General features: G+C 34.1%; 1 protein-coding gene across 1 annotated transcript in view; it reads right to left on the bottom strand.

Moving 5' to 3' along the window:
- gem (transcription factor CP2 like gemini) overlaps positions 1-13,331 on the bottom strand; it is a 43,634-nt gene extending 30,303 nt beyond the window's left edge. The window contains exons 1-4 of the mRNA XM_089712177.1: positions 13,106-13,331; positions 1,957-2,068; positions 830-947; positions 473-560 (exon numbers count right to left, since the gene is read on the bottom strand). Of these exons, the coding sequence (XP_089568303.1) occupies positions 473-560; positions 830-947; positions 1,957-2,068; positions 13,106-13,331 (544 nt within the window). The remainder of the gene's footprint in view (positions 1-472; positions 561-829; positions 948-1,956; positions 2,069-13,105) is intronic.
- Positions 13,332-13,385: the final 54 nt, after the last annotated feature.

Here is a 13,385-nt window from a genome sequence, read left to right as displayed (position 1 = left end):
TTTTTGTATTAGAATAGAAATGATGGAAATAGGAGAAGGATATTTGTTAGTTTTTTTGTTTGCATTGAAAAGGTTCTGAAATTTATTTCACAAACGAAAACCTACATTACTCTACTCTACTCTGAAGTGATAAGGCCGCCCCGTTACACATATTAAAGCTGTAACTTTGTGATTTATTATTTACTCTTATATTTTATAAAAATAATGTGTGTAATGAAGTGTCAAATATTACCTATTCTTGAGTTACATAATATGATACATAATATTTTATTCTGTTATTATCAAGGGTCCACCCTTATTACTAAAAATATTATAAATACGAAAGTGTGTGTTCATTTGTAATTTAATTTTTGTCTTTATTTCACATCGTAACAAATCAAATTTATAGAGTGATCTGATAAAATATCCCATAGGAATTTCCTTCCCTACGCGAGCGAAGCCGGGTCGAGTGTCTAGTGTTGTAAATACTTACAATGCTGGCTCATCATATTGTTGTGTGGCGGCGACGGTTGGCAGCCCTCGTCCATCGGCTCACGGTTGTCGATCACCATGTTTGTTATCTGTCAAATAAACAAAAAATATATACGTATTAGATAGAAAATATAGAAAGCAGTGTGGCTCAGTAGAACAATCTTAATATATATAAATCTCGTGTCACAATGTTTGTCCTCAATGGACTCCTAAACCACTTAACCGATTATAATAAAATTCGCACACCATGTGCAGTTCGATCCAACTTGAGAGATAGGATAGTTTAAACATGTAGGTACCACGGGCGAAGCCGGGGTGGACCGCTAGTATTAGTATAGATTAAACGTACGGCACCAACCTGTCTATCGTCCGGTCTGCGAGGCCACGCCCTCCGCGGCGGCGACAGCACGGCCCCCGTGGGGGACGGCGCCTCTTGTTTGAACACCGCCAGAGACGGCAACGATAGCAGAGCATCACTGTTTTTGTTATACATTAATAATAATAATAAACACTTTATTGCACACACATAACAAAACAAAGAAAAGTAATACACTTAGAGTAATAAGATGCGGTACAATATAGGCGGCCTTATCGCTAAGAAGCGATATCTTCCAGGATCTTCTACATCGACATTATGTAAATACAATAATAAATAGACAATATATAACGCTTTTGTTATAAACAATATACAAACGCTTTTGGTCAAACACAGAAGGTAGAAGAATCCATAGAGAAAGACACACTGGAAAGATTTATGGAGAAAGGTAACACAAATAAAACAATTTAAATCAAGACAATACAATTATAAACAACACAGTAAATGCACAAAGTAAAAATAAAATAAAAAGAAGCCAAAAAAGTGGAGCCAAATCAGGTAGCCGCTCAGTAAAAGTTGCAACACAGTTGATCAACACTGATTTTCAGTGACCCTTCTTTGCAGCGGCGCGGCGGTGACGTTCACAAATATATTATATAGGAGAAAATGACCAAAATCTAGTTTATGGTGCAAGAGACTATAGAATATTTGTTTAGTTCAACTATTTGTACCATTTATCGTATATAAGATAGAGGAGAGTTAAAGTACAAAGGGCGGCCTTATCGCTTATCAGCTATCTCAGGCAACTGGAGGTAATGTGTGAAAAAATGTATGCAAATGCACGCATAAAGACAAGTTCAAATAAATAGATAGTTAATACTTAATAGATGCGCAAAAAGAAATACAGTTTATACAAATAATCGGAAATGTCCATTCAAGATAATCAACTAAATGTTGTCCCTAACAATTTGAAACCAAATATTTTGCAGAAAATTCTTATTAAAACTATTTATAAGACACGCAAAAAATAAATGTGTATTTATTCATTGCTAAAGTTAATTCTAAATATTAAACTTGATATTGTCCGTAACAATTTTGCAGTCACTTGAAAATATTACTTTACGCGGGTGAAAAGCTAGTAATAATAAGTAATTCTTGTTTCTACTCACTTCATAGACAGCTCTCCAGGTAGATCCAAATCGAGGTCATTGACCTGCCATCCCGGCGACATGTGCGACGAAGACGAGCTCGTAGCACTGCCACCCATCTCGCCGAGGGAGGCTGGAAGGTCACCATGTATTGTCAAAAACTCGATACAAATTGATAAATAAATAAATATTTCAGAGCACACGACACGATCTAATCCCATACTAAGATTTTCACTTGTGTTTAATGGAAACCAAATGGCTGATAAACATAAATATATAATTGTAAATAAATACTTATATAGATAATTAACACCCAGACACAGAGCAAACATCGATGTTCATCACACAAATATTTGCCCTGGGTCGAACCCACGATCTCTGGCTTGGAAGGCAGGGTCGCTACCAACCGGCCAGTTAACGGTATACATGATGTCAATTTCTTATAGGCCCTGGACAGAAAGTATTTGAAATAGTTGACATAGCTAATTTTGCTGTATCGACGTACATATTTTGTTAGTTTACAGTTTACATGCCCGGGAAGGGCATGTAAACTGAATTTTCGAAAAAACTGTAAATGTTGTTCAATTTCTTTTTAAAAATAAAGAAATGTTTCCTTTCAACAAAATTTTCTATCTCAACTAAGTATTTCAAATACTTTACCTACAGGGCCAATTCAAAATTTCCATCCTGTATATGTTGCAGCCAACTGGTTAAATCAGCCGTTTCCTTAAGAATATAGACTCTTTATTAATAACTTGCGTGTGTATTATACTATTATACAGAATATGATAGAATATAATGAAATATATATTGCTGTAGGCAATAAACGATCAGTGGAACTGATGTTAAATGTTTTTGCACTATACTTTAGAAGGGACACGGTACTTTATTCTACTTGAAGATCTTTAAAACTTCATATTTTAATACTACGCTTAAAAATAAAACATTATTTGCAAGCAAAACATCGTACAGGTAATATCGGCCATTTCTTCTTTTTCTTTTGTAGCCAACGGATTCGCGATTATGGGTCAGGCCTAAACATATTTTAGTTTTACTCTTATTATTTTACATCCATAAATGATTGTGCAAATTTTGATTAACCATAAAAAATATCTTCAAGTCATGCCAAATATTTACATCAAAACATACATTATTAGGCCATAGGTGATTGATTAAACTTAACGATAATATATGAGGAAAATTTCGGTGTATTCTATATGTCTCGATGCAGTAAATATTATTTATGTAGCTACATAGACGATAACTTAATCAATGTGTGGTGGGGAGCGTAGAGGTTTCCAATCAACTTGGATTGTAGGCATCCGTGAAAAAAAGGAAAAATATGAAGAAAATTTGAACGAATTTTTAAAGGAATAAAGTAATAACTCTTGTTTTATAGGATCGACGTTGAAAGGCATTATGGGAGATCATGATTGGATGTAACAGCACAAATTACTAAATAGTAAGTTAATACGTAGGTAAGTTATAGATTTAACCCTGCAAACTCATTTTTTTCAAATATCAAAAAGTTTTGTTCTATGCTTGAAACGGAAGATAATAAGATTGTACATGAAAATGTTACCAAAATTTTAACCCAGTATCGGTACAAATTGCTTCCAACTTTTCGGTTTAAAGAACTTTATTTATCTCATAAAATAAACAAGAACAATACAATGATCTTTTACACATATGAGAATTAACAATTTTGCAGTTAGTATAACACAATCAGCTATCGTAATTAGTTAAGTATGTCTTTAACTTATTTTTAAAAATAGTAATTGATGAGGATTCTTTAATTGCTTTAGGCAAGCTATTGTACAATTGTGCTCCCTCAAATCTTAAGTTTCTCTTACCGTATAGAGTTCTTATAAATGGTAATTCAAGGTTATCACTCTTTCGTGTGTGGTATTTGTGGGATTTTTTGTTTAGTGTTATTTGTGTTGTAACTTTTCGAATTAGATCGCTAGTTTTACCACTAAGTGACAGATTTTGACTAGACCACCTTTACCAGCAAAACATAGCGTCAAATGTCATTCTTTCTCATCTACTTATGCATCATAATTACTAATTGCACCATGACAAATTAACGACTCATTAATCGCTGATCTATTTCTTGCTATCTCGTTTGTACAATAACAGGCGGCCATCTTGGCATCACCTATGCCCCCTTATCTACGGTTTCGCAAATAATGAACCAGTTACACTGTTATCTAGGCACTTTGCCCGGGGCTGTGTGTTAACTGGATATAACCGATGTTTTATATAATTCTATTTGTAGACACGTGCCAAAGCGTGCAATATGCAAGTGGCCATATTGGAAGAAGTTGCCTTAAACTTTTAAATGACTAATTTCTTCTTTTTCTTTAGCATATAATAGTACAATTCGAGAAAAATTAAACTTGGGTGCATAATTTCATTAAATTGGCAGATTAGTTATCTGCCTGTTCATCTATTAGATGATGATGAAGTAAATTGCTAAAACTTTGTATACACCTATCAATACTGATGATTTAAATTAATAAGACGTTTTAATGTAGACAGAAACTTAATTTAAATAAAGTCTTATCGACCTAATTAATTATTTAATAATAATCTTACCATGCCCCAAATTTCGACCATTGCTCTGATGTACCTAGCTAGCATCGAGATGATAGATAACTGTTGCTACGTTCAATTTAACCGTAGTTTAGTTATGTATTGGGGTGTAAAGAAAAGAAAAAAAATTGATCACATGTTGAGGTGTTGCTGTCAACATGTTGCCGGCAAAACTGCGTGGTTCAGAATTAATTAATCATATTGGACACGTTTCTAGATGCCTATGGGCTGTGGAATTGCTTATCAGGCGATCCTCGTGCCTTCCTTACCTTTCTTACATTAAATAAAAATCTTATGTTGAAATATTCCCGCCCTAGGAGCAACAAAGCAATAAAATAATTTGTTGCAACTGTTGTTCAACAAATGTTTACCAATCAGAAAACTTAAACAGCATCGTATCTACTTACACCTATTACATACATATAAACGAACAAACATATACCATATGCATTATAAGTGATGCTCGCGAACGCATGTGCACCAAACTCAGCGAACCGTCGACCCTCGCGCGCCTCCCGCGCAGCGAACTGCAGTACAGCCGCCGCGGACACGCGGTCCGCGTTCTGCGCCGTGTCTTCCACCATTTTAGTTCAAGTTTTGGTTGATAAATGGCGCTGATATCAATTTAAGTTCTTGTTTTGATCGATAGATGGCACTGATATCGAAAGTTCAAGTTTTGGCAAATAGATGGCGCTGATATCAAAACTCAAGTTTTTATCAACAGATGGCGCTGATCAGAAACAGTACTTGTAAATGCCGCCAATAGATATAACAGTTTCTTATTTCCACGTTGGGATATAGATAGTGTTAACTTCAAAATCGATTTCGCAGTAGTAGACGTCACCAAAAGATAAAACAGTTTTCTATTTTCACATTTTGAAGCATAGATGGCGCTGTTTCAAAAGTGGATTTTCACAGATTGATACCGTCAGGAGATATTAGATTTGATTTCACGTTTTGCCACGTTAGGCGATCGTGATATCAAAATTGTTGATAAATACTGTTGAAAATAATTTTTTTTTCAATTTTCGGCGGATAGGTGGCGCTGATTTTAATAGCAGATTTGCACTTATAATTGCCACCAAAAGATACAGTTTTATGTTTGAACCACTAATCTCTTTAACAAAACAATTTGTTCAGTTAATTCTACTTCTTATAATGTCTTCTCACATTCCTTGCTCCTTCTCCTCATAACATTCCTTTTATTCAATTCACAAGCTGCTACTTCCCACCAATAGATGGCGCTATTCTCAACGCGATATAATTTCACCAAAATATTTCTATATTCACTGTCAGAACACACTACAGCATTTTATCGTCCACCTGTAGGTTCTTTTTGACATAACACTGTACGGCTTTAGCAATAGCACGTTTAACTTTATTGTCATTTTATGTATGTTTGTCACTTATTCACGAATTAACCCGACAACTTGCTGTATGACACACTATGTAATATGTTGAGATATTTATTTATTTATTTATTTATTAATACTTTATTGCTCTTAGAATCATTACAATAATACTTAATCTAAGGATACATTACAACAATTGGCGGTCTTATCGCTATTCAGCGATTTCTTCCAGACAACCGGACGTACGGAGAGAAATTAAATTAGAGGAAAGGTGAAGGGTAGAGCATAAAATATATATATTTATAAAAGAAATAAAACAAATATAACACTAAATAAATTACCTGCGTAAAGATATGTCCATATAATATATACAATAGATACAGTATTAAATATATATTCACAATCAAATAGGAATATGTTACGTAACAATAGTATAATATTCATACATATAATATAAATAATTTATATTAAGTACAGCGAGAGAAATGATAGTTACGCACCAATGCTTTAAAACTTGATAAGGACTGTGCATTCTTTATATGTACAGGTAAAGCATTCCACAATTTGATTGCCTGAACGGTGAATGAAGTGTCATAGAAGCTGGTGTTGTGTTGTGGCATTATTAATCGGAGCATTTCAGTTGACCGAACAGGTTCACCATTGTTACCTCTAAACACAAAATTTTCTTTGAGATATTTCGGCATTTTCGGGAAAAACAGTACCTGATAAAGAAGATGTAGCACATGAGCATCCCGGCGAAATCGGATCGGTAGCCATTTGAGTTGAGACCGAAACTCAGATACATGGTCGTATTTCCGTAGACCAAATATGAATCGTATACAGAGATTTTGTAAACGTTCAAGCTTGTTTAACTGGTCTACGGAGAGATTGACAAAACTCACATCGGCATATTGTTCTTTTTTCAGAGATAAATCTAGCCTAACACACACACACACACACAGATAAAATTGGCATCCACATTCCGACATTCGCATACGAACACATAATATACCTTTACACACACACCTACAAACATACATACGAAAACAAGTCCCCATATGTTAAAAATCGAAAGTCACAGATAAAATATACGTTTAAAATATGTACAGTAAACTAATTACTATGAAAATGTTGTCTTATTACTATCTAATAGGGATAGATTAAAGATATATTAAGAACTGTGGTTATATTAATAGTTAATACTTCTACCTTCATAATTACTAAAGAAATTAATCTATAATAGTACTCCATATTATATCATAGTTCTTGAAAAAAATGACAATGCTATATTTTATTGCATAATATTGATTTTGACGTCAAGCTCGTTAATAAAATATGTTACTTGTCACGAAATGATTAAATAAGAAACAGATGTGCTACTTTTAAAAGAAAATGAAATTCTATTAAAATAAGTCAAATTGAATATTAATATTTTAGTTTATTATTTCTGTGTTAAATGCTTAACTTCTTATTTCATGCCGTCTTCTTTGCTACAATCTGCTTTGACCCGCTTTTTTTTAAGTGGGGAAATCTTGCATAGATACCCACGGCCTCCGGGGGAGGGGCCGTGGGTTATGTCGGATTCCTACCGACCAAAACCCCACTGTGTTCCGTCAAGCCGCATCAACGACAGGCCCACGGGTATTGGTAACATTCATCCATGACAGTTAAATCCCGACACAAAAAAATTCATGTTGAATTGAAAGTAAATTACAGTTTGAGATATGTGATTCGATTGAACAAACAATAAAAATAATAATAACGATTACATTTTCGTTTTATATAATAAAATGAAATAACAAATCCCTTGTTGGTAATTTCCACAAAATCCACTTAACATCAAATACGCCACAATATTTTAATCATGCGAAAATTCCGTGAATTTCGTTGCAAAACAATATAACTAGATTATATTTGTTAACACAAGACACACGCTTGCAGTAAAATCATAATACATGTAAACATACATCGAGACATAGCGTCTGCGATGACAAACATAATAAATACCTTTATTACCCGTGTATTTAAACGGGTAATCATTTCGGTTGACTGTTGTAATATTTAATTACCTATGTTTGTGTGATAAAAATCTACTCTGCATTATTAACCGACTTCAAAAAAAAGGAGGAGGTTATCAATTCGGCCGGTATGTTTTTTTTTTTTTTATATGTATGTACACCGATTACTCCGTGGTTTCTGAACCGATTTACGTGATTCTTTTTTTGTTCGATGCGGGATGGTGTCGAATTGGTCCCATAAAAATTTTATTCGGATAGGCCCAGTAGTTTTTATTTTATGAGCATTTTTGTCTGTATTTGTAAATGTTGCAAGTGCAAGTTTGAAGTCGGTTGTTTTTAACGCAGTTATTGAAATTGTTTAGACTTTAGACTCGAAAGTTTAAAGTAACCGAATATCACGGCTTTTGAGATGGCTTTAATTTGCCTTCATCCTTGTGAAAATGGGAGAAAGAAAGAAATAAAAAAAAACGACTTGTTTTATTCATTCATGACCTATTTATGTATTGTAAAAACAATATTTGCATTAAATATTTAAGATACTATCCTACTTGTATATATACATTTTTAGAAAAAATGATGTAATTTGACATCAAAAGTAAAACAAGCGCTTATTTCGCTATATCTAGCTGTCATTAAAATTAGATGTAATTCAAAGTTCAAACCTCTGCAATCAATGAATCATTTTCTCATCAATAATTAAACCTCCATAGCACATCTGCGTTCTAGCTTAATCTTTGACACGTTTTCTAGCACTACCTAAGAGCGTATACGCACTATGCGGGTAGCCGCATTGCGGGTAGCCGTCCGGCTGACCGCAAGCACAATTATGTACGTAATATTCATTTCTATGCGCACTTTTTGTGCTTGCGGTCAGCCGGACGGCTACCCGCAATGCGGCTACCCGCATAGTGCGTATACGCTCTTAAACTTACTACGTATATTATGTACGCTAATTGCTGACCAAATCCACTTATATTTGAAGGCGTGTGAATTGTTACGTAGGTTGGGGTATTTACAAAGTGCATTATTGCCGTGTCTGTTTGTTATCGTATTTTAAGAACTATTTTCGTTCGTGTTGAAAAACGAAAATATGAGAAGCAAGAGGATGTAATAGGTACTTTTATATCCTGCTGTAAATTGTAATACAGGTTTTTTAATTTCCATGGTGTTGAATTGCAAGTGCATTAAAATTATCGATTTTCAAGTTGGACATAGTGCTTATTGAAAAAATAACATTATAGAAAACAAACGATGATTATTTGTGTTACTATTAGATTGAAGGACATTCAGTGATCTTAAACAATTTTGTAACGCAATCTCTGTCAGGTTATCTATTAATTATACTATATTTTACTCAAATTAATAACTCACTTGAAAAGGGCATGAAAACGCTCTAACTATAATATAAACTTTAAATATGACGTCACAAAAGGAAAAAGGGTTTAGCAAATTTATTTATAGCATATTATTTTAAACATTGACCTTACCTAGTTAAAAAGCTATATATCCGGTATAAAATCGTGTTTTATTTTTATTTAATATACATAATAGATTTACATAACAGGATCGGCGGCGCAACTTATATGAATATTATAAAATATTAGGTGATCTGAAAAACGTTGTTTTGCTAGGACACCCTTATAACTGAGAGCTATTAAAATACACCAAAAATGTGTAATAAGGCCTACCGAATTAAAATTTATAAACTAGGTAGTTAAATTATAAAACATTTAAACCACTATCTATTTAAATAAGCTATCGACTAGCGTCAACGGTAATTATGATTTACTAGCTGTGCCCTGCGGTTTTACCCCCAGTGCTCCGCTCCTGTTGGTCTTAGCATGATGATACATAGCCTATAGCCTTCCTTGATAAATGGTCTATCTAACACCGAAGGATTTTTTCAAATCGGACCAGTAGTTCCTGAGATTAGCGCGTTCAAACAAACAAACTCTTCAGCTTTATAATATTAAGTACTATCAATTTAAATAAGCTATCGACGAGCGTCAACGGTAATTATGATTTATTTGAACAAACAGATTATTTTACGAGCGAGCGCGTGTCATGATAATACAACTGATAATAATAGTAGCTCTCCGCCCCGGCTTTTCCCGTGGTACATGTATAACCTATAGCACTCGGGGATCACGTACCTATCCAACGGTGATTGAATTTTTGAAATCGGTCGAGTGGTTCCTGAGATTAGCGCAAACAAACTCTTTATATTATTAAGGGCCGATTTTTCAATCGCGAGATAAATAGTCTAATAACTACCCCTCGAATAGATTTATTCAATTATTTATCTAACTCATAACGGCTCGCCTATTTTTCAATCGTGATTTATTTGATGAATAACTATCTGACCAAATATTTCCATATTGGCAGCTCTGCTCTCGGAGTGGCGAAACAAAAATATTAAATTAGTCAGGTTAGAGCGGGATAGAGTCAACTCTTGCAATTTGTCAACAACCGTCATTATGACTCACGTCAGGAGTGCATTTTAGTTTGTCATGTATTGCTCTTGTCTTCTATGATTGTTGATTGTTGTTTTGATTCGAGTAAAGAGTTTGGTTAAATTTGTGTTTCAATTTATATATTTTACGATAGAAACGACATACTTAAAGGCAGCGTTCGGCAAATTTTCAATGGCATGGTCATCAGTACTATCAAAAACATCAATTTCAATATGATTTTAATTGATAATAATTATATAGAAAGAGGTTTCATTGTTAATAATTCTACGCTCTATGTTATGACATACGAAAATATCCCAAATTTGACGCGTCAGTTGTCAACTCAAACGCCTAACCGTCGAATAGCGCGCTATCTGGCCGTTGGAGCGGCAAATAGATTTATTCCTCAAATAACGTAGTTATTCGATAGATAAGTCCTATTCGTCTATTGAAAAATTGAATATTTTGTTAACTGAAGAATAAAGTCTATCTAGCTGTTTATCTGGGCATTGAAAAATCGGCCCTAAGTATAGATATAGATGTACATATTATACGACCAAATTGAAATAACTACATAGTATAAAACAAAGTCGCTTTCTCTGTCCCTATGTCCCTTTGTATGCTCAAATCTTTAAAACTACGCATTGGATTTTGATGCGGTTTTTTTTAATAAATAGAGTGATTCAAGAGGAAGGTTTTAGTATATAATTTCGGGCGGTTATATAAAATACGTCGACGATCCCACTTCTTATTACATAGTTGTCATCCAGCTAAAGAACACACTACTTTCTCTCTTTCTCTTTTCAGCGATCTTACACTTTGAAAGTCATTATGATAATACGCGATTTACTATGATATAAACATTAAACAATTCATGTTTAAAGTCCGTTAAAATCTCAATAATTTCAAGTAATCACAATTCACAGCACCGGCACAAAAAATAACATACTAAACAAGTCGTATTTAAAAACATTTCACACCGGCACAAATATGACAAATAAACCCCGATTTAAAGCCAGCAAACACACATCTCAACATACTACATACTACATAGGTCGTATATCCCATGTTTAGTCATAAATGAAAAAGAAAACACCCTCACAAATGAACAAAATAAATCGCATTTAATATCCTTCAACATTGCCACAAATATCACAAATAAAACCCGATTTAAAACCGTCACAACCTCAACATACTTTATAGTATATCCCATGTAAAAAATCACTCTCAAAAATGAAAACATAATGCGAAAACCGCAGTTTAAAACCCTCTACCACTTTCACAAATAAATCGCGATTTAAAACCGTCACAATATCTCAACATACTACATAGTATATCCCATTTTAACGTCAACGTCTCGATGTCGGTACGCGCCGCACTACACTAGTTTGACGAAAGTTTGTATTTAGATATATTATCAGTTTGTTTAATTGTAAGTACGTGTAGATGTGACACGGGTCAAGTGTTGTGCCGCAAACTAGACGCCTCTGTGAGCTGTGTAACGACATAATAGATAATAGTGCGAAATAAAGTTAACTTTGATAGAGAAAAATAAAATCGATAGGATTATCTGAGAGCATTTTGCTAAGTTGCTTATTTCAACGTTTAAATTGTTGAAAAAATTGTATTATATATATCGTTAAAAACAAGGAAGGCAACCACAAACTTATGTCCTCATCTAAATTTAATTATTTTTCCTCCATTACCTTTACAGAGTATACTGCATTTTTCAATCATCATTATTACAAAACTACTAAGCTAATCATTATTCGAAAGCCTCATATTCACGGTTAACATTTGTTTTTTGCAACAGTCGATCACCAAAGTTGCTGGCCACTTAGTTCCATCGAGCCAGAACATTTCTTACATTATCAACTCTGAAACACAAAATTTTGCTAAAAACATATGACCAGCAACTCCACAACATGCTGATTCAACATAAATATCTACCATATAAATACTTTACAGACACGTGACAAAATTCAACACAAAATAACTTCACGCACCAAATATGCCGCATCTGCGTATCAACTCTTTGACACGACGATTGTCACGTTTACAACAAATTGTATCTACAAGCAGTTAATATAAATACAAAAGGTCATCGCTCAGTTAACGCCTGAATTGTGAAGACGAAATTCAAAGAGTATCGTAGTGGCATTAGTATGTGGTGAGAGATTAGCTCTACTATATATGTATATGGATTTCATTGATTTTATAGTAAATATCGTGAAAATATTTAGCATAAGAACTTGTCCATTTTGCATCAAGCTTTTTAAATAAATTATTAAGATTAATAAAAACATTGAAGAGAAAGAAAATAAAATCAGCATTGTTCAGTGTGTGACGAGCTTTATGTCACACGAGCGGTTATCATAAACGCTCATTTGATTTTGATTTTAAATAGATTTTAATTGCTTTTATTAAGGAAGAGTTTTCGTCTTCATATTGTTATAGTTTTACAAATATAAAATATCACATGACCATGAGTTTTCCATGAGCGATACGACTTTGAACATTACCGCCACGAAATAAGGTGTTAATTTCAATGTTTTACACAACGCAACTATTGCATTATTTGACGATCTTCTAATAGTTGATTATGAGCCTAGTTATTTACAGCAGGAAAATGCTACACAAAAATTGCTATCAACATCAACAAGATATTTGCATAAAAAATTGACATATACCTACATGTACGTTGTACATGAATGTATATTTCAACTTTTACTGTATGTACGTAGTGACTCACCCATAATTTTCTTGGGCGGCACCTTCCTCTGCTCCCTCTCATCCCCCTCCTCGCGCCTCCCCCTCCCCTCGCCCCACTTCCTCTTCCTCCCCTCCCGCTCCTCGAGGAACATGCCGAAGTCCTCCGTGCCGACCAGCGAGAGCCTCACGCTCGACTCCCAAGCCAATTCCTCCTTCCTACCACCCTCATGCATAATACAGTCCCTGTCTGTACCGAAATATTCCATCACAAACGGGCCATCGCCCGCGCACTATAGTCACTTAACGAACGATAACTTTAA

This window comes from Colias philodice, chromosome 28 (genome assembly GCF_061535455.1).
Source record: "Colias philodice isolate Cphi_HAF_F1 chromosome 28, ilColPhil1 Martin Lab GWU primary, whole genome shotgun sequence".
Classification (NCBI taxonomy): domain Eukaryota; kingdom Metazoa; phylum Arthropoda; class Insecta; order Lepidoptera; family Pieridae; genus Colias; species Colias philodice.
This window is presented reverse-complemented; position numbering and strand designations above follow the sequence as displayed.